The sequence below is a fragment of the Zalophus californianus genome, chromosome 2, assembly GCF_009762305.2.
Source record: "Zalophus californianus isolate mZalCal1 chromosome 2, mZalCal1.pri.v2, whole genome shotgun sequence".
Classification (NCBI taxonomy): domain Eukaryota; kingdom Metazoa; phylum Chordata; class Mammalia; order Carnivora; family Otariidae; genus Zalophus; species Zalophus californianus.
In genome coordinates, this window is record NC_045596.1 from 158,927,933 (window position 1) to 158,955,702 (window position 27,770).

The following is a 27,770-nucleotide window of genomic DNA, read 5'->3' on the forward strand; positions in this document are numbered from 1 at the left end:
ATTTCCTCCTTTCTCCTTAAATCTGACATGACCTGTGATGGAGGGACTGTTACTATCCCCATTTTACAGATGAGGAAATGAGATTCAGAAGATGACCTGCTCACCGTGACACCAGTTTAAAAAAAAAAAAAACACCCACTCTGTCTGGCTTCCTCCCCAAGCTTCTACAGCACTTCCTGCCTCTGAGCCTCATTGGCACTTCTTCTACACAAACTTCTGGACTTTAAGGCAACTCTTGAATTATTATTTCAATTCAGAGTTGAGCACCTACCATGTGCAAACTACTTTTATATAAGTTTGTCATTTACTCAATGAGATATGCAGTTTTTCAGTGGAATTGACCTTTTCTCCCCATTTAGGCCATAAATTCAAGGGAGGGCACCAGGTTCTGTGCATCCCTCCTAGAGCCTCTGTGTCAAATGGCTGGATAAAGACTGTGTGAAGTCACCGCAGCAATGTCAAAATAGCCAAGATGTACAAACAGCCTAAATGTCCACCAACAGATGAGGGTAAAGGAAAGCCGGTGCAGGATGGGAAGAATTAATCCGGTTACAACGTCCATAGCCCCAAAGCAATCTACAGATCTGATGCAATCCTGATCAAAATACCATTTTTCACAGAGCTATAACACGTGATCCTGAAATCTGTTCAGAACCACAAAAGATTCTGAACAGCCAAAGCAATCCTGAGAAAGAACAAAGCTGGAGGTAGCACGCTCCCACATTCCAAACTGCACAACAAAGCTGTAATCAAAAACAAATAAATCAAAACAGTATGGTACTGGCACAAAAATAGAAAAATAGATCAATGGAAGAGAATACAGAGTCCAGGAAAAACCCTGTGATTATATGGTCAATTATCCTATGACAAAGGAGGCAAGAATATACAATGGGGAAAAGACAGTCTCTCTCTCTCTCTCTCTCTCTCTCTCTCTTTTTAAAGATTTTATTTATTCATTTGAGAGTGCGAGCAAGACACAGAGAGAGAGCACAAGCAGGGGGAGCGGCAGGCAGAGGTAGAGGGAGAAGTAGGTTCCCCTCTGAGCAGGGAACCTGATGCAGGGCTCAATCCCAGGACCCTGGGATCATGACTTGAGCCGAAGGCAGACGCCTAACCGACTGAGCCACACAGGGGCCCCCCGACAGTCTCTTTAATAAACAGACTGGACAGCTGCATGTCAAAGAATGCAACTGGACCACTTATCAACACTATACACAGAAAGAAACTAAAAATGGGTTAAAGACTTAAATATAAGACCTGAAACCATAAAACTCCTAGAAGAAAACACAGGCAATAAGCTCTTTGACATTGGTCATAGTGATATTTTTTTTGGATCTGTCTCTTCAGGTAAGGACAACAAAAGCAAAATAAACAGATGGGACAACGTCAAACTAACAAAAGCTTTCACACAGTGAAAGAAACCATCAATAAAATGAAAAGGCAACTTAGTGGGAGAAGATATTTACTAATATTATATGCAATAAGTAGTTAACACCCAAAATATATAAAGAACTCATAAAACTCAATATTTTAAAAAAACAACTATTAATTTAAAAATGGTAGGAAGATCTGAATAGACATTTCTCCAAAGAAGACATCCAGATGGCCAACAGACCAACATCACTCATCGTCAGGAAAAATGCAAATCAAGACCACATTGAGCTATATCACCTCACGCCTGTCAGAATGGATAGTATCAGAAAGGTAAGAATAACAAGTGTTGGCGGAGGAGTGGAGAAATGGGAACCCTTCTGCACTGTGGGTGGGAATGCAAATTGGTGCCGCCACTGTGGAAAACAGTATGGAGATTCCTCAAGGCGTTAAAAATAGAATTACCATATGATCCAGCAATTCCACTTTTGGGTATTTATCCAAAGAAAATGAAATGCCAATTTGAAGAGATATACACACCCCGATGTTCACTGCGTCGTTATTTATAACAGCCAAGATATGGAAGCATCTGAAGTGTCCATCGACAGATAAATGGATAAAGAAGATGTGGGAGAGCCATACAGTGGAATATTACTCAGCCATAGAAAAGAATGAAATCTTGCCATTGGTGACACCATGAACTAAGTGAATTCACACTAAGTGAAATAAGCTAGACAGAGAAAGACAAATGCCATATGCTTTCACTTATATGTGGAATCTAAAAACAAATGAACAAATGAAACAAAACAGAGACAGACTCATAGATACAGAGAACAAACTGATGGGGAGGGGAGGGGAGGAGAGGGGAGGGGAGGGACGGGAGAGATGAACAAGAGAGGTGAAGGGGACTAAGACGTACAATTTTCCAGTTATAAAATAAATAAGATGGGGATGCAATGTACAGCGTAGGGAATGCAGTCCAATCACTATGTTGTATTCTTGAAACTAATAGGATACTGTGTGTCAATTATCTTTCAATTTAAAAAATGTGTTCTGTACACACAGTGGAATACTATTCAGTCTTAAAAAAGAAGGAAATTCTGCCATATGCAGTATGGATGAATCTTAAGGGCATTATGTTTTTTTTTTAAGATTATTTATTTGAGAGAGAGAGAGAGAGAGAGAGAGAGAGAGAGAGAGCATGAGTGGGGGGATGGGCAGAAGGAGAGGGAGAGAGAGAATCTCAAGCAGACTCCCTGCTGAGCATGGAGCCCAACACGGGGCTCGATCACAGGACCCTGAAATCATGACCTGAGCCGCTTATCCAACTGAGCCACCTGGGTGCCCCTTAAGGACATTGCGTTAAGTAAAATAAGCCAGTTACAGACAGACAAGTCCTGCGGGATTCCACTTACATGAGCTATCTAAAATAGTCAAATCCAATAAATAAATGAAGTCAAGTTCAAAGAAATAGAGTGGAATGATGTTGCCAGGGGTTAGGGGAGGGGGAAATGGGATCAAATGGGAAATGATCAATAGGCATAAAGTGTTGGTCGAGCAAGATGAGCAAGCCCTAGAGATGTGCTGAGCGAGCACTGTGCTTATGGTCGGCCCTACTGTCCAGTGCGCTTAACATGCTTTCGGAGGATGGATCTCAAGCTAAGTGTTCTGACCACAATACAATGCAATTTTAAAAGACAGAAAAAGGAATGAAGGGGATGGATTAGCCATGGGGGTGGGCTGGGTGGGGGACGGGAAGGAGCACCTTTGAAGAAGTTGACAGCAAAGCCGGCTTTGTTAATGGATCCGTCAGAGACGAATTTGAGCCAGAGGCGGCTGGATGTGCTCTTGATGTCATCGGGCTTCTCGTAGCCACAGTAGCGTCCGATGAGGGTGCTGCTCTCACTGTGCCCGTCACGCACCTCCAGGTAGTCGTAAGCACAGCTGTCGTGGCGCTCGATCTGAGGGTCGGGGGCTCGGTCAGCTGGAGGAGCGCTGGTTGCCAGGGCCCAACACCAGAAGCCCACGAAGAGGTGGGACCGAAGGGTCTCTGACCTACCTCGAAGGACTGGAAGGTGAGGCCCACGTGGAAGCCTTCGGACACCTGGATCCGCCAGATGCAGACTTTGCTGGGCCGGTAATCGTCAGGGTAATTGGGCGACTGGATGTGGCCATTGTCCTTTTTCACATCTCCCCCACAGATGGCTTTGGGGACACAACGTGAGGTCAGTGAGAGGGCCCCCCTCTCCCCCTCCTCCAGACCTTCCCACGCCCCCCCCCCCAGCTTCTTAGTGCCCCCGGGCCTGGCCAATCCCACCGGGATCTCTGCATCCTCCCTCATGGGCCCTCAACCTCGCCCCTGCGGTGCCAGGAGCAGGCAGTTCTGGGATGCTCAGGGACCCCATAGCTGACTCCTCCCTGTCACGCTTCCACAGTACCTTCATAGACGGCAAAGAAGCCCTTTCCGACCCAGTTGCTGCTGCTGCGGAACTCCACCCAGAGGCGGCTGTCGGTGGAGACAATAGGCTCGGGTATTTTGCCCCCACAGAAGCGGCCTGTGCAGACAGTGTGCACAGAGGGCAGTGAGGCCTGAAGCAGGGCGCTCTCCTCTCCCTGCACCAGGAAGCCCGCCCTGCTGCTCCAGGGGGCTCAGGGGCTCTGGCCCTGCTCTGCACTTGGCACAAAATCCCAAGACCCTGCAGGTGGCCTGAGTCTGGTCCAAGATCTAGCGGGGCCCTGAAGAGCCAGACTTCTAGAGGGCTCTGTGCACCTGAGGGATGGAATATGAGTTCGGGGAGGAAAGGGGGCTCCTCACAATAACCAGCTGTATCTATGTTTTATTTACTTTTTCTTAAAGGAGCATATTGCCATCATTACTTTTTTTTTTATCATTATTTTTCTTATTTGATCTCCATGCAAACAAGTAATCACCAAGAATGAACAGAGCTTTCTTTGTACATTACAAAATGTTTTCATTTGACCAAATGCAAGAGATGCCAGAGGACCCCAAGTAAATCCTAGAATCTAGGGACTGGGTCAGAAAGTGTCCCCTTTGAAATAAACCCTGACAAGAATCCGTGTCAGCAGATGAGGCTGGCCATTTGTGGAATCCTTTGTAGTCAAGAATCAATGAGGGATGACTTGTGTGTTCCAAATAAGATTGGGTATTTCCCAACCTTTGGCAAGGGTCAGAGGGTGCTGACCGAGGAATGTAAGTTATGAAAAAGAAAGTGGAATCTTGGACACGCTACCACGTCTGCAGGAGGAAGTGTTGTAAAGACAGCTGCTTTGGGTGACTAATAAGAAATATTCAAATATCAGAAAGAGATGGTTAGCAACGATTTGTCAGCCTGCTTCAGGCCCAGGATGTGGAACAAAGGTTCTAATGTTAATGGGCGGTCCTGGGCTTCCTAGGAGTATGTCCTGATTGGAGGAGGAGAATGCACACAGCTCCTCAGGCTTGAAGCAAAAGCCTCTCTTGGCCCTAAATCTATGCCATTGAAGCACCTTCTGCCCCATACTTCTGACCACTCACCCCCCACTTACTCACCACTCCCCTCACCACCAAGGGACAAAGTCTCCTGTGCAAACAAGTTGGGGCCACTGTGCCAAGAAGGGAGCCCTCCGTGGTGTGCCAGGCTACCCTTAAGCCAGATCTTGCAGAGGGAGAAAATGGAGCCTCTGAAAGTGCCCAGATGAGGAAGAGAGCCTGGAGCTGTAGAGTTGTGCCTGTCTGTCTCCCTCTGTCACTTGTATGACTCCCACGACCCACACACTGAGCATCACCTCTGTGGGAGGCCCAGAAGCCTGTACCGAGGACCCTGAGGTCCAGATCAGGGAAGGGACTAGAGATGGAGCTAGAAGGCACTAATTCTACCGGGACTCTTGGCTCCCACACCAGGGTGGCCAGATCACCCTTGGCCAGGCTTTGAGTTTCAGGGGAGGAAGAAGAGACTGTGATCTAAGTAGTTCTAAGAAGGAATTAGCCTGTGCAATTCTGTCAGGTGAGGGAAACTGTCAACAAAACAAAAAAGCAATTTACTGAATGGGAGAAGATATTTGTAAATCATATATGAGATAAGGGTTTAATATCCAAAATAGATAAAGAATTTACACAAGTTAGTATCAAAAAACCAAACAACCCAATAAAAAATGGGCAGAGGACCTGAATAGACTTTTCTCCAAAGAAGCCGTAGAGATGGCCAGTTGGCACATGAAAAGAGGCACAACATCACTCATCATCAGGGAAATGCAAATCAAAACTACCATGAGATGTCACCTCACAGCTGTCGGATTGTCTGGTGTCAAGAAGACGAGTGAGAACCGGTTTGAGGACGTGGTGCTAAGGGAGCCCTGTGCACTGCTGGTGGGAACGTCAATCTGGAAAACAGCATGGAGCTTCACCCAAAATTAAAAATAGAGCTGCCCTATGATCCAGCAATCCCACTTCCAGGTATTTATCCGAAGAACGTGAAAACATCAATTCGGAGAGCTATGTGCACCCTCCTGCTCATTGCAACATTATTTACAACAGCCAAGAGACGGACGCAGTAGAGGAACAGATAACTAAGGTGTGGGATAGCCATACAGTGGAATATTACTCGGCACAGAAAAGGATGAAATCTTGCCCTTTGTGACAACATGGATGGCCCTAGAGGGTATGGTGCTAAATGAGATAAAGACAAATACCGTATGATTTCATTTCTACGTGGAGTCTAAAAACAAAACAAACGAACAAACAAAGCAGACTCATGGATACGAACTGATGGGTGTCCGAGGGGAGGGGTGGAGGATAGACGGAACAGGTGTAAAAGGGTTAAGAGATACAAGGTTCCAGCGACACACTTGATCGTAGCCAGAAGGCCGAGAAGCGATACAAGCTTCCGGTTATAAAATAAATGAGGCATGGGGGATGTCAGATACAGCACAGAGCATATAATCAATAATATTGTAATAACGTCGCCTGGTGACAGATGGTAACTGTCCCTAATCCTGGGGACCATTTAGTGATGCATAAAAATATCCAATCACTATGATGTCCACCTGAAACTAAGAGGATATTGTATGTCAGTCAGAGTTCAATTTAAAACCCCGAAGGGCTCAGCCGCAGAGGAGGTGGGGGGTGGGCTAGTGCCGTTACCTCGGAGGGGCGCCTTCCTCCAGAAGCCGTCCCGGACCTCCACGTAGTCGTACCAGCACAGGCGGCTGCGATACAGATCCATGGACGTGAAGTTCAGAATGATCTAGGGGACATGGGAAGAGGAGGAGCGTGACGCAGCCCCCCACGCCTCGCCAGCCCATGGTGGCAGCCTGCCTTCCCCTCCGTGAATAGTGAAGGGGTTCCAAAAGTGAGCTCTGGGCACAGAAACGTCCCTCCTCTCCCCGGCTGTCCGCCAGTGACGGCCAGCATTCTTCTCAGACATCCTGGCTCTCACTTAACATATGTGGCCTGATGGAATCTATACAAAATGTCTCATTTTACTGATACCCTTCGTGAGGAGCCATTGCTTCTGGCTAAACCCAGCTCTCCTCGCCGTGGATTTAAGTAACACGAATCCAGCACCTTTAGAGGGATGAGGTCTCAGTGAGAGGAAGGGCCCGGGCGGCATGTGGGTAGCGAGGGCTCTGAAATGAGAATGAAGGGTCCAGAGAGGAGAGGCAGAGAAGGGCTGAGTCACCCGTGGTGACATATTTATGAACGCCGATTCCAGGCGGGGGGTCATGCTAGCAGCTGAGGGGAATACCGGATCCGATTCCTTCCTGTGAATGGGTTTAGGGTCTGTCCCTGTCAAGGGGCTTAGGATTCAGAAGGATATACACACCTGAAAAGCTCACTTAGTGAAAAAACTCAGACTCCACACACACAGGCCTGAGTTGGAATGTCACCTCTGCATTTCCCGATGTGAGTCCTTGGGTGAATCACCCAAGCTCTCTGACCTCAGTGGCCTCGAGCATAACATGAGGAAAGAGCACCTCAGCCTGACATGGGAGCTCATGGCTACAGGCGCTGCCCTAAGTGCCTCCTGAGCATGAGCTCACAAACTGGTCACATAATACCGGAGGGATGTTTGATACTTCGGTAAGGTCCAACTCTCCCCAGCAGGTGGGCATATTAACAGGTGGAGAAGCACACTTTCCAGGAGAGAAATTGCTTTAGTCGTTTCCAGAATGCACCCCAAAGCCTCTTGTGTATTTAGAGTCCAACAAGCAAGGACTCCAGGGAACAGTTCATTGTGACCTAAGAGGTGTGTACAGAGGACACACGATGGCCCAGAGGGCCCACCTGTTAGATCTAGCTGGCTTTCCTGCTGGAGGCAAAGAGGATAAGGAGATCTGTGTCCCCCATGGCACCCTGAAGAGTTAGAGGCAGTCAGAGTGGAGGCGAGAATGAAAACGGTCCCAAAGCCGGCACCGGCGATTGCAGTCCATAGCCCGTGTCAATGCTGCGATGGTCGAGGTTCAGTGGAGAACTCTGGCTCGCAGTCACTTCTTGACACGGACAAGGACTGCAGAACGTTCAGTGATTTCCACATCCACCCAGACGACCCTTCCTGTTTCCTGGCCTCTCCGCCATGACCTCCTCTCTCTACCTCTTCTCCACCACACCCAGCACATCGTGCCCTAGACCTTGTTATCACCACTAACTGTGCACCGCCCCCCCACCCCCACATAATCTCAGGTTCAAGGACCCCACTGTCCAACCACGGGCCCCCATCTCTCCTGGCCCACCGCTCTCGACGGGAGTCCAACAACCTTCCAATTCACCATGACCGTCAACCTGAGCCTACAGGGTTTTCCTGCGTTTTACCTTCATGTACTCACATCTCTCCTTGCCTAGCTTGGAATCCACAACCCATCCTGCTTCTTTTCTTTTGATTCGTACGTGGGCTGAAAGGTGTTTGCGTTTGGGGAAGTGTTTCTTAATTGTGGTACTCTGAGATGTAATCGAGTAAGACTGTGTTTTGAAAAGTGCACTATGTTACTCTTGATGATTATTATTAGTCATCATTGAGAGCTATTGTTATTGTTAAGATAAAAGTCCTCATATTTTGAAAAACTGACATTGAAAATCTGTTCTGGCTCTTGCTCTGGAGACAGACAGTGTGCCCAATATTTCATCTTTCTAGAAAATGCCCAAAGTAGGACACAGAGGAAGTGGCAAAGGCCCGGGGCAGTCATCTCACTTCAAAGCAAATCCATGGTCTAGCTTTATCATCAGCTCCTTACATAGGACCTCAACTCTCTCGCTCCTCTTCCTGAAAACTGCATCCCTGGTTAAATCCGACTTTCTACCTACTCGGTGCCTCTTCCTGGATGGTCAAATGTTGTGGCTAGAGAAAATACAGGCCCGTTGACTGTCTCACTTGAAATGTGAGACCGACTGGGCCCTTCGTGCTGCCAGGCACACCTTTTAAATCCTCCCCTTCTCTCCTCAAACCACCTGTTCCCCTTCTTGACTCTCAGTCCTGGTCCTGCCATCATCTTTTCTCAAGATTAGTTCAATAGTCCCTACTCTTGATCCTACCTCTCACCACAGCAGACCTTTCACAATGTAACCGGATCTTAATTCCCCACTGCTCAAAATCCTTTAATGCTTGTTACTCAGAGTAAAATCCAAAGTCTTCACCATGTCCTCTAAGGTCATTTGTGGTCTAACCCATCTCTTTGACCCCATCTCCTACCGATCTCCTCCTTGCTTACTTGGCTCTGGCCACATTGGCCTTGCTGGTCCTCAAACACACCAAGCCTGCTCCTGCCTCAGGGCCTTTGCACTTGCTGCCTAGAAGCTCTTCCCAGCTATCTGCCCAAAGTGTTCCCTCATTTCCTGTCTATTTCTACTCCAACTCATCTGATGAGAATGAGGCCTTCCCACATGGAACAGTAACCCCCACTTCACTCCTTTATCTCCTACTGCTGATTTCCTTCGTGACATTTATCACCATCTAACCTACTGCGTTTACTTTTTATTTGCTTGTCCGTCCCCCAACCCTGCCAAAATGTAAACCCTATGAGGACAGGAATTTTGTTTAATTCACTACGGAATCTTTGGTGCATGGCATGTAGCAGTTGCTTCATAAATATTTCTTGATTAGAATTTTGCTTTCAGGAATCTATTTTACAGATATACTTGCCCAAGTGTGTAATGATCTAAGTCTTGAGATATTTATTGTAGTGATTTTGGTAATACTAAAAACTTAGGAAAAACTTAAATGAAACATCCATCAGTGGAGACCTGCAGGAGATGGCCAAGCAGTGAAAAGGGGATGACAGCATGCTAAGCAGCCATGAACATGTCTGAGGTAGAACTTGATTTGTGGACATGGAACCCTGACCACAATTAACTGCTGAGTGAAAGGCAAGTAACCTAAGACCACATATCCACACACATGCACACACACATTCTTGGAAGGGTCTGGAAGGACATGGCAAGTGTTACTCATGCCTAGTCACCTCTGAAGAGTGGGATTTGGAGGAGGATCCAGGGGAAAATATTCATTTTTTACCTTATGAATGCCTCTATTTTTCAAAATTCTTACAACATGGATATGTTATCCTTGTAGCTGACGAACAACAAAACTATCTTTCAAGGAGTTGCTGGACGGAAGAAGGAAGGCAGAGGGCCCAGGGAGGACACTCTGGTTCCTCAACTTATGCCCTTCACCACTATTCCATGTGGCCTCCCCGGGGCTGCCCATCAACTTGCTCAGCAGCTGTGCTGAGAACAGCAGCAACTTTCCCTTCATCCTCGGAAACAACTCTGGCTCTGTCCCAGGCGGATGAATTCACACCCTCTGAAGAGACCACACCCAGCCGGCGCAACCCCAAAGGGCCCACCCGAGACCTCCAACGGGGCAGGAGGAACCAGTGGTCACCTCACTCAGGAGGAAGAGACCTGCTCTGGCGGTTAGGGGCATCCTCCAGGGAGGCACAGCCGTGGCTATATTGAGACCAGAGATGTCTAATTAAGCGTTGTAACAACTTCTGTCGTGTGGAAACAGCTGTGCTCTGGTGGCAGGGCCACCACCCTTTGCCAAAGAAAACCTGGCCGGCTCTACCACTTCCTGGCTGGTGACTCTGGGCCTGTGGCTTGATTTCTTTGTGCCTCAAATATGGGGGCGATTCTAAGGCGCTGCGGGGTTAAATGGGATAGAGAGTGCGGAGTCTCCAAGTGCACCCCGCATATGGGAAGTACCCCTCACATTTGTTGGCTGCCGTCAGGGAGAGATTGGGACAATATGTCGACTCTTGGGGACCCACAGCCTGGCTTCCGTCTGCCTTTGCTGGACCACCTGAGGCTCATCATTTCACACCTCTGTGCCCCCATTTCCTTACTTGTAAGATGACAATGGTAATAGTACCTACCTCAAAGGACTCAGGGAGTTAATATACGTAAGGTTTATAACACGGGCACATGTGTGAGTCACACGGACAGCAGACATACATGCCACACATATATACCACATACATACACTACAGTGTATGCCACTTCAAAAAAGTTAGTTGCACTACTGGAGCTGAGTTTGCTTAAGATTTTGAAATCTGGAACGGTTTATTCCAGAATCTGGAAGTAGCAGGAGGCGGATGGCGGATGGGGGAACGCAGGGAGGTTGACCAGGGATTGCTCCGTCAATAGATTAAGACTACAGAATGATAATAACAGCTAGCCTTGATGGAGCTCCCACCACGTGCTAGCGCTGCTCTAACCACTTCACGTACATTAACTTGTCTAATCCTCGTATCATCAGCCCCATGAGGGAGGCATTACCACCAGGCCCACGTTACAAATGGGGAGACGGAGGCACAGAGCGGTTAAGCAACTTCCCCGAGATCATACATCCAGTAAACAGCACGGCAGACCTGAGTCAGACCCAGGCACTCTGGCTGTTAAACTCACACCCTGAGCCACCACTCCATGTGGCCTCCCCAGGCCTGCCGCTCAATTTGGCCTCACAGCTGCTCAAAGAATGAGGGTCAGCTTTCCCTTCACCCTCCCACCACCCACACCCTTCAGCACGGGGAAGCAGGCACTCAGGGGAGGGTCCAGCACAGGCCTTGCGGAGGAGGGAGGGCTCATCTCTGCCCAGCTGGGGGACGGGGGTGGGGGTCAGGGAAGGCATTACAGGGGAGGCGGGATTTGGGTTGGAACTTGAAGAATAGGCAGGCTATCACAGGCAGGGATGGGAATGAGGGTGGACACTGCCAAATCCAAAAGACATCTTCAGTTCTTATCTTCTTGGCTCCCCTGCAACAATAGGCCATGATCTCCTGAAACCACTTTCCTGCTCATCAGGGGCTGGTTCGTGGCTTGGGAAACACTGTAAGTCCTCTTTGGGGCAGCTGCTAATGACGTGCAGTGCAGAGACTTGGGGGTCCTAAAAGAAACCTTCCCAAGTGGCTCTTTCTTGTCTGACATCTCCCTGACTTGCATAACCGTGTAAGATAAAATTTACACATCACTTGCACTTCTGGCAATAATCAGAGAAGTGGAGAGCGAGGCAAAACAACCTCTCAGCACAGAAGAGACATCAAAGTCCACACCCGAATGCAGGCGGGTTTACTCCAGGATGACTGTTGAAAGAGCGTAGACTTTGGAGTCGGGCAGTCCTGGAACCCCAATGCTGGTTCCACCACGATTGGCTGTGTAAACTTGGGCAGAGTTACGCTCGCCTGCTGAGCCCCGACTCCTTCGTCTATACAGAAGGGACGACTGCCCCTGCGCCACAAAACTGATGGGAGGAATAACGAGGCCGTGCGCACGAGATGTCTACTACTCTGCCTGGCAACTAATGGGTGCACAGCGAAGAATGGCGGCTGTGATGTCCCAACGCCATCCTCCCCGGCTCCCCAGCCTCCATGAGCCCTTAAAGGGCCCCTGTCCCCCGGGGGGCCCATCTCTGGCTCACTTACAACTCTACAATTGCATCCAGGACCGTGAGTGAGTCTAACTTTTTCTCTCTCTGCAACCACGCACTGATGAATCTGGAATTTTTCTCTGTAGCCTTCTTCTCTCCCCGGTGGGGAGCCTCCTGGGAGTTGTGGAGGGAACAGGCCCAAGGCACAGGGAGGCGCCTGGGGCCCGGCCATGTGTCTACTAGAGACCAGGGCCAGCCCGTTCCAGGTCAGAACAACAGAGAAGGAGACCGATCCCTGCTGACTGAGCAAATCTTCTGAAGAGGAAAGACGGCAACGCTCTACCCTACTCTATGCTCCTTGGGGCCAGGACTATCTCGTGCCTCTTTCTGGCCGCCTGTGCTGGGCGAGTAGTGGGCACAGTGGTCTGTGGAAGGGTGCTTTAGCAACTGTTGATATGGGACAGGGCTTTAGAATACACAGTATTGCAATCATGGATTTTTGTGTCATAATCCAGTTTCTTGGGCAAGTTACTTAATTTTTCCAAGTTTGCTCTCTCGTATGCAAAATGGGGATAACATTAGCACCAGCCCAGAATGTCATTGTATTAATTACAAGACATAACACATAAAGAATTTAACACATGCCTGGCTGATAATGCGCTCAATAATCGTTAGTCGTTTTTATTGTTATCTGCTGTGAGATCTCCAAAGGCTGCAGCAGCAGAGACCTTTGGCAGAAGGATAAAGGAAGCCAGGGCATGGTCAGAACAAGGCAGCAAAAGGACAGCAATTGTTAAGTTCAATTCAGAATAATAATAAAAAAAAAAAAGAACAAAGAGGGGATGGGTTCACTTTTGAGGGAAGATGACAGAATGTTAACTGAGAGAGGTGATGGAATTACTCAACCCTCAATAGAAGTCTAGCACAAATAAGAATGATCTTTAAATTGCAAAAAATAAAATAAGCACAGTTTGGAAAGGAAATGGAAACCGAATCACAATGGAGGAGAGTCAGTGAACACCTCTTTAAACTGGCTTTTGCCTCTAGGCTCAAAAATGACATCAGAGGACACTCAAATAACTTACAGATGTGATCAGTGTCTATAATCTTGAGAACTCGGAACAAAAGCTTTGCCAATTTTCAAAAGGGGTGTGTGTGCGCGCACGCATGCGTGTGTTGGAAGGAGGGTTTGGAGTGAATTCTGGGAATCGCAAACCACTGAGTTGAATGTCAATGCCCAATTAAACAGTCTGCCGCCATTTAGAAAGGAGACACTTGATTACGAGGAACCAGTTCAGGTTCACTTGAAACAAAGCATATCAGACAAATGTCATTTCCTTTTTTAAAAAGGCACTTTCCCAACTGGTGGAACAGTAGATTTGATTTGGTAAGGCAGTCCGTCTACATATTCAGCATTTATCAAGATGACAAAGGCATGGTCTGAGAAGCTCACTTCCCAGTCAACAAGGTCGTGGTAGTGACATTAAGTGGTGTCTCAGCCAGTGGAATAACTCTGCCCAAAGTCTGCAGATGAACCATGTCAGCTCAGAAAGGGATCTTGGATCTGCTTTGATTCGTGTCCTGTTCAATGTTTCTATCAAAGACCAGGTTCCAAAGACCCAGAAGATATGCTTATCAAGAGCTCGGGACATAGTAAAAGGGACGGCCACCTGCAAAATGGTGGACTCGGATTCCAAATGGTCTTGAGAGCTGTTGGACTGAACGACATGACCAGGAATAAAACCTAGTTGGGCTCGAGACTGCACTAGTACATTAAGTGCCATGTTCCAATCAAGGGAAATAAAGTCTTAAAGCTGACTCCTGGAAACAATCAAAATGCATGGAAGGACATGGAAAGTACAGGGGTGGGTGAGAGGTCCAGATTCCACACGAAAACCCTGTGGGTGAACCTGACAAGCGCTTGGAAAAGTGCCTCTCGTGTAGCAAGTGCTCTCTGCGAGTCAACCTTTATTTACAATGATTGCTAGAAGCCCCTCCTTGAGGCAGTGCTCCATTTCTTATGGGGTGAATGGGTCTACGTTTCCCAGGTGGGTCATTCACAGCCACAACCGACTATGCTCTCCTACTCTGGGATCCTGGCAGAGGAGGGGACGCTCAGTTACCTTCTCCCCAGGTGTGACTGAGATGCGCCATACGCAGTGCATGTGGGCGGAGTAGCCATTGGGGTACTCAGGGGAGGAGAAGTTGCCTGTGCTGTCTTGTAGGGTCTCTCCGCAGGCTGTCAAGGAAAGGAAATGACTGAACTGCTGGCTGCAGATGCCCAATCCCCCCAGCCTTCTGGCTCCCCGCCCAGAACTCTTGCATCCTTTGGGGGCGAGAAGAACGGCTGAGGAGGGGAGGGAGTCCAGGATGGTCCTGTCCCTTTAAGATGCCCTCCCTGCTCCTCACATATAAGCTCACACCTCTGACCTCTTCAGCCTAGTGCTACAGGATGCGCTGTTGTCAAGGCAACATGGTTTCCAGAGTTAAGGTCAAGCTCCTTCTGCAGGCCTCACTCTACCTCACTCCCTGAGAACTGCTCTGCCAGCCCTCTTTCCAGCTCCTGCTGCCCTCTTCTCCCAGACGCCTGGAAGGTGTGGGGCTCAACATCTCACCACCACCCAATCCCAGCCCCAGTTTGGTTCCTTAACTTGAACAGTGCCCCTGCCTGGGTGCCCCCACCCCCAACACCAGGCAGCCTCTGGCCTTCTCTAAGACTCCCAGCTTTAACCTCCTCAGCCCCAGGCCCTGGCCCACTGGCTGCTTCAGGCTCTGTCCTCCACCCCTCCCTGGCCCGTCCCTCCCTGCCCCGACCTGGGCATTTGTAGAGCTTGCGGGCCTGGGCGATGTCCCCCTTGCTGAGCCGGGTCCTTTGACCGATGGGAGGTTTCACCCCATTGACCTCGTACTTGGGAACAATGGTGTCCAGGAAGATGCCCCTGAGGAGGAAAAGCCCGACCTGGGTGAGAGTCTGATGGAAGGAGGGGTGGCGTGCCTGTGTGCACCCAAGGTCACGACCCTGCCAGAGCCCAGACATTCCTCCGTAGGGTCAGGGACGGGTGGAGAGATCTCACCCTGTCATTATGCTGCCCACTGACCAGCAGCCACCCTGCTCCGTGGCAGCCACACGACTGGAGCCTGGGGGAACCCCAGGAATACTCTGGGAAGTCAGGGATGCAGGGTCCGCATGCCCCGGGGACCTCCCGGTGCCCCGGCTCAGTCTGGGTCCAGTCCCCAGCCTCAGAAGAGCTTCGGGCCCCTAGCGATCATGGGTCCAGCTTCTCCCAGCCCCTGCTTCCGCGGCCCCTCATGCTGAACCTCTCCTAGGACTGCCAGGGCCAATGCGTATCCTACCACAGGCTGGTCTCAACAAGTTCCAGCGTGGCCGGACCAGACCCTGGGGACAGCCCCGCAACTCCCGATCCATCAGTGCCTCCTGTCCCCCCGAGTTCCTGCCTGCTAAGTCCTGGGTGTTGCCATCTGGGAGGAGCAGGGCGAAGGGAAGCAGGCGGCCCTCCACCTCCCCTGGGCCCCTGACTCACACCCAGCTGGGTGGAACTCGGCAGGGGGCAGAGTAGGATGTGGTGGGAAATGTCCAGGGGAGGTCTGTGGCCGTGGGGGGCGGGATGACCTCACCACCCTTCCTCGGTCTCTGTTCCCTCAGGTCTGGACGCGGGCGAGACTGAGGAGGGGCACTGTGTGCGGGACAGAGCAGGAGAGCAGACAGAGGATGAGGAAAGAGCCAGGCATGGGAAAGGCCAGGCCGGGAAGGGGAGCCTGAGGAAGAGGAGGGAGGGGCCGTTTCCCACACTCTAAGGAGAAGCTGTGGGTGCGGAGGCTGGGCCACTACCTCTGGGAGTTCTGACTGTGATTTCTGGGAACGTGGGCCCAGGAAAGGGAGTAGGTGTGTGTGCGCTTGTGAGCAGGGGAGAGAGGCTAGTTCAGGGTAAGAGGGAGCCTTTGTACAAATTAGCCAGTTACAAAAAGCCAGACTGATTAGAAAGGATGCCCCCAATTAGAAAAACATGCCTCTTTTGGCTGACAGATGAGAGAAAAGCTCAGCTCCACTGGGCTGATACAGTTCTGGAACCACAGCATATATCTGTGTGGCAGGCAGAGCAGCTGGATTTTCAGCCTCTTGGGCCAGGTGCCCTCGGGGTACACGGTACTAGGCTTTGTGAGCCCCGGCCGGGCCATGGACCCGCCATGGAAGAGGACAGCAAGGCAGGTGGTTCCCACGGGTCCTCTGCTTGGAGGCTGCGGCCACCCAGAAGTCCACTCTTGTCCTTGGTGACTGCCCCAGCAGGACAGCCCAGTGCAAAGCGAGAGGCCCAAAGAGAATGGCCTACAGAGGGCGGGATCGGGCTGCCCCAGAGGAGGCCAGGCCCCATCTCTCACCTGGAGAACGTGTTCCGGGCATAGTGCATGATACTGTCAAAATCATAGGTCTCCCCCAGGGACTCCACCTCCTGGAGCTCCATCTTCAAGAAGTTATACTCCTGCCCTGCGAAGACCAGGAAAAAGGTGTGGGGGGTGGGAGGGGTGGGTCTGTGTGGGGTGCAATGCCACCTTTTCAGGGTGGGGACTGGGGTCCTCCCTGCACTTGAGAGGTGCCCCCCTACCTGAGGGTCCGGGGAGCAGCCAAGGGAAGCCTGGGGGTAGGGGTGGGTCTCTAGAGAGTCTGTCCAGCAGAGGGGCAGGGTCAACGAGGACTGGCTGGAGGGAAGGCTCAGGGAGTATGGAAAGGAAGCACCCATTTCTAGAACCACAGGGAGATGAAAGCAGGGAAGTGTGGAGGAGGCCTGGGGAGGGAGGAAGGAAGCAGGAAGGGAGGGGGGGAGGTAGCCAGGAGAAACAAGAAAGAAAAAGCCCTTAGAAGAGAGACCAGGCAGAGGGCAGAAGACTGGGGAAAAGTGAAGAGAAATGCTGAGATGACTTGGGGGGTTGTGCCAATTCCCCCCCAGACTCTCTCCCACCCCAGGGCAGCTGGGCTCTGGCTGCTCCCGATGGCCTCTGTGTCCAGGACCAGGATCTCTCCCAGCCCCGCCAAGCAGCTCTACAACTGATCAAGGGCCTCAGAGATGCTGCCGGCAGGGAGCCGATGTCTCAGGGCCGCGGTCTGGACCAACCTGGGCCCTGGACAAGGGCTGCCCACTGAGCTGACCAAAAGCGATGGCTCCAGGCAGCAGCTCCCACCCCCACCAGAGGCCCTGGAGCGGGTGCTGGGGCAGGTGCCGCACACAGCTAGGCGCCAAGGTCAAGGTGCTACCTGGCTGGATGTTTTCCCGAACGATGGAGACGTGGCGGTCCCGGTCTGGCCGCGTGTGCTCGTGCCAGAAGCCGATGACATGGCCCAGTTCGTGGACAACGATGCCGAACTTGTCACAGTTCTTGCCAATTGAGATGGCCTGTGGGCCCCCGCCACGGCGACCCACGTAGGAGCAGCACCTGGAGGGCGGGGCCAGCTCAGGGGGGCGGTCCCGAGCTGGGGGAGTGCATCCACTCAGGGGCCGGGCGAGGCTGCCAGGGGGGCAGGGGAGTGAGGCGCGGGGGAGGGGCCTGAGCGTGGGATGCCCAGGCTGTGTGCAGGGGTCATAGCCACATCAGGGCGGCTCCTGGGGAGATGTCCCAGGGTAAGGGGGTGGGAGGGAGACAGATGACGCAGTGTCAGGCCCCGCTGGGGCAGCAGCGGTGCCCAGGGCAGAATATGGGTTGGGGTGGTGGCCGAGGGTACAGTGCCCAGGGGCCCCTGCTCACCCGCAGGGTCTATAGGTGAATACAATATAGCTGTCCTCGTCAGTGCGCTCCAGGAAGGTGACACAGGTGTGCTTCTCCCAGTGCCTCATGGCTTGCCGGAAGACTGCCCTCTGGCTGCCTGCCAGGATGAAGGGGGCCAGGTTGTCACAGTGTCCAGCTGGGCCCATCTCCACCCATTGCTAGATGTCAGCCTCTCGTTGGACAGGTACACAGAAGGTGCCACTCCTACCACAACACATGACCCAGCTGCCCCATGGCCAGGCCCAGATGCAGGCTGCTCCCCTGGCCCCCCAACATCACACGCACCAGTGAAGTTTCCCCCAATGACAAAGGGGATGACCCCATCGGGCCACACACGCTCTGGTCTGGATGTTGCTGCCCGCCGGCTCCGGGACCTGCCTCTCCATCTCCCACGGCTTCTCCTCTGCAGCTGCCCACTAGTGCTCTGGCAGTTGAAGGTAGAAGAATTTCCTTGGGTTGGAAGAGGAAGACATTGTAGCAAGTGAATGAAGGGGTGGCGCAGGAAACAAATTATATAATCTATCCTCATTTGGGGGGAGTCCATATTTCCCCACTCACTAAAAGTTATTTGTAATCCCAAAATCAATACCCTCAGCTCTCTCATGGTTATTTGCTGACATGCACAGAGCAGGGAAAAGTGTGAGTCACCCACATGCCCAACTGAGGGGGAACAAGGTGACACTCTGCCTTCTTGTTTCAGCTCTTGTACTGTCAATAAGTATCTTTTTCATAGTCTATTTAGTGCCAATTTTTTTTTGCATTTGGGGCTTTTTGCTGGTGACTTTGCTGTTTAAAATGACTCCCTTCCACCCTGATGTGCTGAAGCATTGCCGTGCTGTCTGGTGTCCCGAGTGCTAGAAGGATTTGATGTTCCTTATGGAGAACATACATGTCTGTTACATAAGCTTCGTTCGGTCATGAGTCATAGTGCTGTTGGCCATGGCTCAATGTTGATGAATCAACTGTGTATTAAATCAGGGGTCTTTAAACAGAAACACACGTAAGACAGGGTCACACATTGATCAGTTGATGAAAATGATATGATGAGAAGCTAGCAGGAAGTGAACATTGTGTTTCTCCTAGGAGTGATGGATGGCTTCGGATTTGTGAATTCAGTGTTTGCAATGACTTTATGGAACAAGGTTATCCTATAGCTCTATTCATAACTACCATGGATTGGGGCGCCTGAGTGGCTCAGTTGGTTAGGCGTCTGCCTTCGGCTTGGGTCATGATCCCAGGGTCCTGGGATCCAGCCCTGCGTCGGGCTCCCCACTCAGCGGGGAGTCTGCTTCTCCCTCTCCCTCCGCTCCCCCCTCCCACTTGTGCTCTCTCTCTCTCTCTCTCAAATAAATAAAATCTTTAAAAAAAATTTAAAAAAAGAATAACTACCACGGATAGTGAGAATTGACCATAACTGAAAAAGAAAACCATGGTGTCCTAATTTCCTAGGGACTGCAGGGGGCTTGAGACGAGGATGTGGTCCCGTCTCACTTAATAAAACTTCTTCCTTGTGGAGCATATGGAACTTGATGTCTTTCAGTGTTCCCAAATACACGTTCTCCAGTGACGTAGCAGCTCTCTCGGATGCACTGGGCAAGCGTCACTATGTATATTTGACGGATGAGGAAACTGAGACCGAAGATTTGCCCAAAGTCACCTGGTGGGCTTGTGGCGGGCCCAGGCGCTCCAACCCCTCCATTCTGCTGGTCCCCTCTGAGGCCCAGGAAGCCTTGCTAGTTATCAGGCCACCACGTCCCCCTCCAGTGCCAGCTGCTCTCTGGGGTTAGTGTGACCTTTACTCCACGGCTGCCCGAGCCACGAGCCTCCCTCATGCAAGACAGGGCAAGGGCTTGGCACAGAGTGCGTGCAGAATGGGCTCCGGGTGAGAATCCCTGTCCCTGGCAATGGGAGAGCTCCCTGGAGGCAGCACCACGTTCCAGAGCACTGACAAGGCTGGACAGAAACGAGGCAGCCCATGCCCTGACTCTTCCTCTTCTCTTACCCATTCACAAGGTCCAGGTGGGTTGCTAGCTGCTTGGGCCACACTCGGAGATGAGAAGGACCCATCTCTGACCTTGAAAAGCTTTGAGTCCAGCAGGGAAGATAGACGTATTAAAAAAGAAAACCATTGAAATATGGTTCACTGAGTGAGATACTAACATGGTCAACAGAGAGCAGAGAGAGAGCAAATGGAGGTACAGGCATGGTGGGGGGACGATCAGGGAAGGTTTCACCAGAGAGGCGCCGGAGATGGGCTTGGAAAGATGCGTAAAAGCTTGCAAAGTGGGAGCACGAGGAGAAGCCAGGAGGGACTGGGATGTTGAGCCAAAAGCCTCAGATTTAGAGTGAGAAGGCTTGGGTTCCTGCCCGAGATCTGCCACTGACGAGCTATGTGACCGTGAACAAGTCACGTTACCCCCATGGGTCTTAGTTTCTGTATCTGCAAGGCAGAGGTTGTCCTGACACCTACCTTTGCAGGTGGTTGGGGACAGTTAAGTTAGAGAATGCTTTTGAAAGTCCTTTGTAAACTGTAAGCAAAAAGAATGTCCATTCTGGCTCCTGGGTTTGTCTATACTTGCTGTTCCTCTGGGGGAAGGGATAAAGGTATCCCAAGGGAAGACAAGCCATTATGCTGGGTTCAAGCTCATAGCCTCTGTACCGAGAGGGCCTGGCTGGGAAAGAGGGAGGTTCCTTGTTTCTCCAATTCTGGAACCCATTTCTGGGACATAGGAGACCCAGCCTGTGCCCAGTGTACCTGCAGTTTTGATGGAAGACCTGTGCGTTGCCCGCTGCCTGAGATCTGCAGCCTGCTGCGCCTGGAAGGCCCTCAGGTCCTCCTCATCCAGGGCGATGTCCCCAAGGAAGGCAGCTAGAGAGAAAGGAAGAGGCCGGGGGAGTTGATCCTTCTACCCAGCACAGGCAGCCCCAACGCCAGGGGCTCCCCTATAGCAACTTTAGTCGGCAAATGCCTTCTGAGGAAGAAGGCAGTGGGGCACTGGCTTTGAGAATCCCTCGGGAGACTCGTGCTCACTTTGGAGTTGGGAATCCAGCAAAGCTGATACCCACCCCCTACCAGAGGAAGACACGGCCATGTCACTCTTCTCATCACTCTGAACACTTAGTAAGCACCTTCTGTGGGCCAGGCACTAGCCGAGTGATGAGCAAGATAGAAGAGGTCCCTGCTTGTGTAGAGCTAACCTTTGACAATACACAAATAAACAAACACTGAACTCAAGAATGGTGATGCGTGCTATGAAGAAAGCAGAAGGGGGTCAGTGTCTACTCTGTGGGCCCATAACCTTGGTGCTGCACTGAGCATGTGGTATTCACTCAACAAATGCTGTTTCAAAGACGGAGGGGAGCATGTGAATATGAACAGAGCCGAGAGGCATAGGAGGGAAACCAGGACACATAATGGAGCTGCCCTGCTAGGAGGAAGAAGTTTAACTGTTCTCAGGGGACTCCTATTCTGAGTCTCAGGGTCCCTTCTCTGGAGGAAGAAAGGCCGGGGGGTCATAGAGCCCCCTGAATAGGCCATTTGGACTTCTGGATCTGGGGAGAGATGTTTTTGGAGAGATGGGCTCAACAATCCGCCTGCCTTTTGAGAAGTCAGGAGCAGGAGGAAGCTGGGGAGCTGAGTGCTCTGGAAGGAGCTCAGAAGTGAGCTTCACACTGGGCTGGGCTGGGGGAGGCGGGAGGCTGAGCTGGATGGAGGTGGAGCTCCACCCATGGCAACATCTGCTTCTCATCCTGAGTGCTACACAGGCCTGGCGGCAGCATTACACAAATTGTTTTAACCTTGAGGCCTTGCACACAGGTTTCTCTGCCCCAGATGGCCCACTGGGTGAACACACACACACACACACACACACACACACTTCATCATACACAGAATCAGGCACATGGTGACATCCACAGCCGTGCCCTCAAACACAGAGCTATGTAAGTCACAGAGATATACTCCCCACTCCCATTCCCCCCAAGCAGCGCCCGCACCACCCTTGCAGGTGGAAGGCACTCCAGAATGTTTGTTCAAGTCAAATATCACATTGATATTCTTTGGGCCTGCAAAGACACATGCCCATAGACACATACTCTGATGCAACCTAGACCTGGATTGACAGAACGTGGGAGTCCCTCTAGCAGTTATCCAGGCCAACATTCCATTTTAGATATGGAAACTGAGGCCTGGAAGGGAAATGGTCTCCCACACTGCTAGTCATTGGAGAGGCTGGATTTGTAACATGGGCCTCCTGATTCCCAGTCTAGCACTTGTTGTATTCAAGTGCATTACGGCTGTAGAACCCATATCGTAAATACCCATACACAAAAATAGACACTCATGCAGACACACATTCACACACACACAAAATGCACCGTCACAGACAATTCTAAAAAACACACATGCACAGGCTCCAACGCACACAGACTAACTGCAAGCTCTGAACCCATTAAGCCAGTAACGGCTACCATTACTGGCTACTACACCTTCCCAGGCGACAAAGTGCTTTCACATTAATGAATTCATTTAATCCTGGCCCACTCAGGGCCCATTAAATCATGCTCTCCCTGTGCATTTGCCTACGAGTGTGCAATTACAAACTCTTCGAGAGATAACCTCGTGGCTGGATTCCAGCCCACCTCCCTGACTTCAGAGATCAGAACACTTGGGCCTAAGAAGGAAATGACTTGCCCAAGGTCACCAGCTGGTAAGTGGCCCAGAATCTCTTCCACCACATGAGAAAGATTTTTTTTCCAAAAAAGGTCACCGTCGGGGGACTTGGCTCAGCAATTGATTGGATGGCAGCGGGAGACATTTCTTAGCTGACACGCAAAGGTCGTGGGATGAGAGGTACACTCCGAGAAGATAATGCCAACATTCACACAGGCACACACATGCCACACGAATACCCTCATACCTTGACACACTTTGCACCTCTGCACAGACACTGGCACCTCTGGGCTCACGTGTCCACACCCACAGGCACCATCATCCACACACGTGGCTGGACATTTAGACTCGTCTTTGGACATGGCAGCAAAAAGCAAAGTCTTTGTAGGCAGACAGACCTGTCTTTGAATCCCAGCTTGGCTCCTATTAGCTGACAAGTCACATAAACTCTTCTAAACCTCAATTTTCTCCTACATAAAAAGGAGCTAACGATAGAATCTGTCTCCCAGGATGACTGCATGAAATAAGGCATGTAAACAAAGCACCTAGCACAGAGCCTGGAACACGGTAAGCACCCACTAAATGGTCACTGTTAATCTTACCCCCAAAACAGCCCCATAAGCTCAAGATCAGCTCTCCACTTTCCAAGGGCATATCGGTTCACCCCCATTAGCCTCTTGACTGAGTGAAGCCCCAGAGTGCTCAGAAGCAGAACCTCGAATTCCAAGTACAGAGGCCACGGAATCGTGCTGGCCTGTGAGACCAGGACAGTGTGGGGGGGCAGGGCAAGTGGAAGGCGGGACAGGCCCTAGGATGGCCACAGAGCTCTTCTGCCGAGCGGGCGTCCTGTGGTGGGGATGTCATGGCTGAAGAATGTGTGGGAACAGAGTGGGGGTGGGGAGACATGGGGTGGGCAGGGGAGCCTTCTGGCCAGGAGTTGAGCCTGAAGGCCCTGCCCATTTAGGATTCCCCCATGGGGAAGCTAGGGAATCTAGATGCTGGAGAGTCCAGGACAACCCCCCTTAGCCGGAAGGAAGTCCTGGGGTCAGGGTCAGGGTAGTAGTTGTTTTCAACACAGGATCAAAAGTTTGTTTTGTTTTCTGGCTGTAAACCAGCCGGGAGCACTCGTGGCCACTCCATAGTCAGGCTGGGGGCAGGAGAGGAAAGAAAGAGTAAGGTGGACTTTGTGTGCCCATCCTCTAGGTAGGCCTCTTGGCTCGAGTCTCGTCCCCTGGGGCATGGCAAGGCATCCCTGTCTGGGGAGAGGGTGAGGAGCTCGCTGGTGTGGTGGTGCCCCAGTGCCATGTGTACAGGGCATACGCATGTCCCATCACACAAATGCAAGCTTCTAGCTGGGGGAGAACATACTCAAGCTCCCACAGACATGGGCATGTACTTAATCACAGCTGTACGCTGCTACACAGGTGCACATTTTGCGCACACCCTGACGTGCACTCAGGAGTACCCACATGCACAGTTTGCTGGACTTGCCCTTAAAGCAGGGGTATACCCACAAATGTGCCCAAGCACTCCCTTGACTATTTCCCTGTGCAAGCCCTAGTGTATTCAAACACAAATTATTGCATATACACATTTCACAGGCTATACCCCCCAAAGGTGAAGGGCACCCTTAGAAATGAATGGGGGGCGTGGAGAGAGCGACAGAGAGACAGAGAGATCAGCTGACTCCCCTGGATATCCTCAGGAGGCCCTTAGTAGGCTGAGCGACACATTCTCCCTCCCAATCCTCCCCCAATATCTTCTGGAGAAACTAGAATTCTTGAGAGTTCCTTCTTCCTGGGGAGTCCCATTGGTCCCCCTCCATCTGGAACCCAGGGAGATTCTAAGTCTTTTCCTCCTCCCTTGGGGCACCTAAAAGAGAAGGTGACTCAGGGAGCAGGGGCATAGGTGGGTGGATGACTCATTCAGAGTGTCTGGAGGGGGAATGTGGTCTGGCAAGAGAATGGATCACTTCTCAACCTCCAGAACTTGTGGCTGAGGCCCCTTGAAGTCCAAACCTGGGCCACGATGCCTCTGGGGTGGGGACAGTGATGAGGGTTGGTGAGCTACTAGCCCAACTCATCTTCTCAGACAGAGCAAGCAAACCTCTGAGCTGCCAGCTAGGGCCGAAGTAAGGTCCTCACTGGCTCAAGGGCACTCCCCAGGTGCTTCTCTGCCTCTGGGAGCAGCTTTGTCCCCATTCCTGCCTCCCACATCTCTCCCAGAGCCCCGAGGCTCACTGCCAAGAGCTGGGAATCTCAGGGAAGATCCCCCTTGATGGTTTGGCATCCTAACATATAAGAAATCAGGGCTGATTCGCAATCTCCCTGGGCAAGGGGGAGAGAAGGAGAGAGAGAGAGACAGAGAGAGCTCATATGTGAACGTGAGAGCCTGCACACCAGAGCATGAGCTTGGTGGAACCAGCTCTCGGCACACACATAGAACAACTCTGCTTCCCGCCTATTGTTCTAGTGTTGCCTAGAAGATCCAGGAAACTCTCCAGGGTATCAGGGGTCTCAGTTTTGCCTTACTGCCCTCAATTTTGCCCTACCTCTGACAGTAAGTGCAGGAGATAAACTCAAATGAAGGGGCCTGGTAATCCTGAAAGGTGAGCCAGGGGATTCAACAGGACTTTCATTCTTGGTCCTCTGTGTGCAAGGAGGAGAGGAGGAGAGAGCTGGAAAGGGTGAAAGGAGCAGAGGTAAGCAGGCAGATCAGGGGCATCCAAAGGAGGCAAAGCCAGGTGTTCCTGCCACCATCACGTTTAGCACCTGGATGGCAGGGCTCAGAGGAGGCAAGAGGGCACAGCAACACAAACAGAGAGAAGAGCCTAGGGACGCAAGGCGTGAGGCTGTTGGCGTGGGGTCTTAGGGAGTCAGGGTGAAGGTAGGCAAGGCTGCAGCAGTCACCCCCAGGAGGGAGGCCTGATCTGACCCTGACTCTTGGCCTCATCAGGCTCTCGGGTCCTCTCGGCCACCCCCAGGCCTGGCCCAGCTCCCCACCAGCCTCACTTCACCCTGGGGCAGAGGCTTCCCCAGAGCCCTTGTTTGAAGTTCCAACTCAGCCAGCCCCACCCTAGCATGAAATCTGAGACTGGGGATAGAGCCTCAGCCTCCTGCCGCCTCCTCCGAAAATCACTCCAAATCCCTCCAGGAGTGAAATACATCAGATTGACTTCCTACCCATTCTTCAAGGCCTTCCCTCCTCCATGACGAACCCCCAAACCTTCCCAGCCTGCCGTGAGCCCTGGTTCTCTGCCACCGCCACCGCCAGGCTGCAGAGGGGTAAGGGGCTCCTTGAGCCTTTAAGCCCTTTCTTCCCAAGGTGGCACAGAACGCATCTTGGTTGGTGCGGTTGGTTACATCCCCACGCGTCTTATGTCCCTCCCAGACTGGAAGCCCTTTGAGGGCAGGGGCCATGCCTTACACTTTTCTGTATCTCCCCCAACATCAAGCCCAGGGCCTGGCACATATTATTAGCATTCAGTCCATGTAGATCAGCTGAATGAATAAGTGACACAAGGACAGGGACAGGGAGACACTCCCTTTTCCAGCAAACCCAGCCCATTCCCTCAGAAAAAAATGAAGTGAGAGTGTGAGGCACAGGAAACAGGGGAGTAGGCAGCAAACATTTATTAAGTGCTTACTGTGTGTTAATCTCTAATAAGTGTTTTATATATGTTCTCATATTTAATCCTTGCCATCAACTCTACAGAGAGACATATTATCAGTTCCATTTTACAGGTGAGAAAAGCAAAGTTCAGAGATGATAATTAACATTCCCCAGGCAGTAGAGCTAATGAGTTGTGGGTCCAGGATTGACAGCTTAGGTCGGCCTGCCTCCAAAGCCCAAGCTCCATCTGCTTAGCCTCATGCCCACTCCAAGCCCAGGGAGAAAGATGATGGCTAACGTCTGGTTTACCCACAGCCCAGCAAGGGTGGTGAAAGGCCGAGATTTGGCTTCTGCTCCTCCCACTGGAAGAAGGGTCTACCTCTTCTGTAGCTTGCTGTGTGTGATCCATTCACCCAAAGCAGGGAGCCCAGAGTCAGGACTAGAGGGACCCAAACCCTTATGCCACATACAGGCACTCCTAGAACTCTAGGAACCGGGGCATTACCCCTGGCCCTGGTTATTTGGAGACAGGCTGAAATCAGAGGCAGGAAGTTGAGGAAAGATTCTGATGATATCTTATGGCCTGTATGTTCTCTTGTCCCAGGCAGCCTGTTCAGGGTCATCTGATTAGGCAAATGGCCTGAGTGCCTGGCCATCTGGTCACTCCAGGGGCAAGACCCCTCTGGGCCCAGCAGGAGTGAAGGGGTTACATGGGGTCTTCATGGACAAAGAACACACACACACACACACACACACAAACATACACTCCGGGGCCCTGACCTCAGCTAATTAGCCTCTAGTGTCTGTGGACTAAGAGAGCTGATACACAGTATTTGAGTTCTCTGTGTTTTTCCCCTTTCCACCCCAACTTGGCCTTGCTAGGTACTTCTGACATCTAAGGGCAGAGGGAATCCCCCCTCCCTGGCTGGCTTCTCTAACTTTGACAGCTGTCTCCTCTGTCCCAGCAGGCCGCTGTGTCTGGTGGGGGGGACCATGGGACACCCAGGGAGCATGACATCAGAGGATCCCTTGAAAAACTTTCTTCTTTCACTTGGGCTGGGTGGGGGCCTCAGGAGACTTGCTCCTTGGAGATGCAGGCCTCCCGCACCCCCTGGGCAGACAGATGTGCAGCCTGGGGGCAGCCCAGACAGGCTGGAAAACAGCAACGTCCTGGAGCCCGAGATGGGGGACAAGGGAAAAGTGCGCGCACACACACACACACACACACACACACACACACACACACGGGAGTTTGGCCAGAAAAGTTTCCTGCAGGAGGAAAAGCCTCCTTGGCCGCAGGTTTCTCCCTGGACCCAAAGAGTTTGCCCCAGGAATCGTCTGAGAAGAGAGGGCAGCGGCAGCAGCTTCCACAAATAGCAGCACAACTTCAGTCCTAAAAGTCCCCCAAACTTCCCCCTCCCTCTCTCCCTCTTTCTTTTGTTCCCCACTGCATTGCCAACCAGGCAGCTCCCGGCTTCCCACAC

The 27,770-nt window shown here is 51.4% G+C and overlaps 1 protein-coding gene across 3 annotated transcripts in view; it reads right to left on the reverse strand.

The window, feature by feature from the left end:
• The window catches only part of BMP1 (bone morphogenetic protein 1), a 43,400-nt gene that overhangs the window by 15,103 nt on the left and 527 nt on the right, over positions 1-27,770 (reverse strand). For 2 of the 3 annotated variants that reach the window (XM_027598416.2, XM_027598418.2), the window contains exons 2-12: positions 20,758-20,871; positions 18,288-18,452; positions 17,982-18,099; positions 17,494-17,672; positions 16,623-16,728; positions 15,039-15,163; positions 14,348-14,463; positions 6,512-6,614; positions 3,810-3,926; positions 3,431-3,576; positions 3,137-3,332 (exon numbers count right to left, since the gene is read on the reverse strand). In XM_027598416.2, coding sequence (XP_027454217.2) covers positions 3,137-3,332; positions 3,431-3,576; positions 3,810-3,926; positions 6,512-6,614; positions 14,348-14,463; positions 15,039-15,163; positions 16,623-16,728; positions 17,494-17,672; positions 17,982-18,099; positions 18,288-18,452; positions 20,758-20,871 — 1,485 coding nt within the window. The remainder of the gene's footprint in view (positions 1-3,136; positions 3,333-3,430; positions 3,577-3,809; positions 3,927-6,511; positions 6,615-14,347; positions 14,464-15,038; positions 15,164-16,622; positions 16,729-17,493; positions 17,673-17,981; positions 18,100-18,287; positions 18,453-20,757; positions 20,872-27,770) is intronic. The other variant, XM_027598417.2, reaches the window with a different exon arrangement.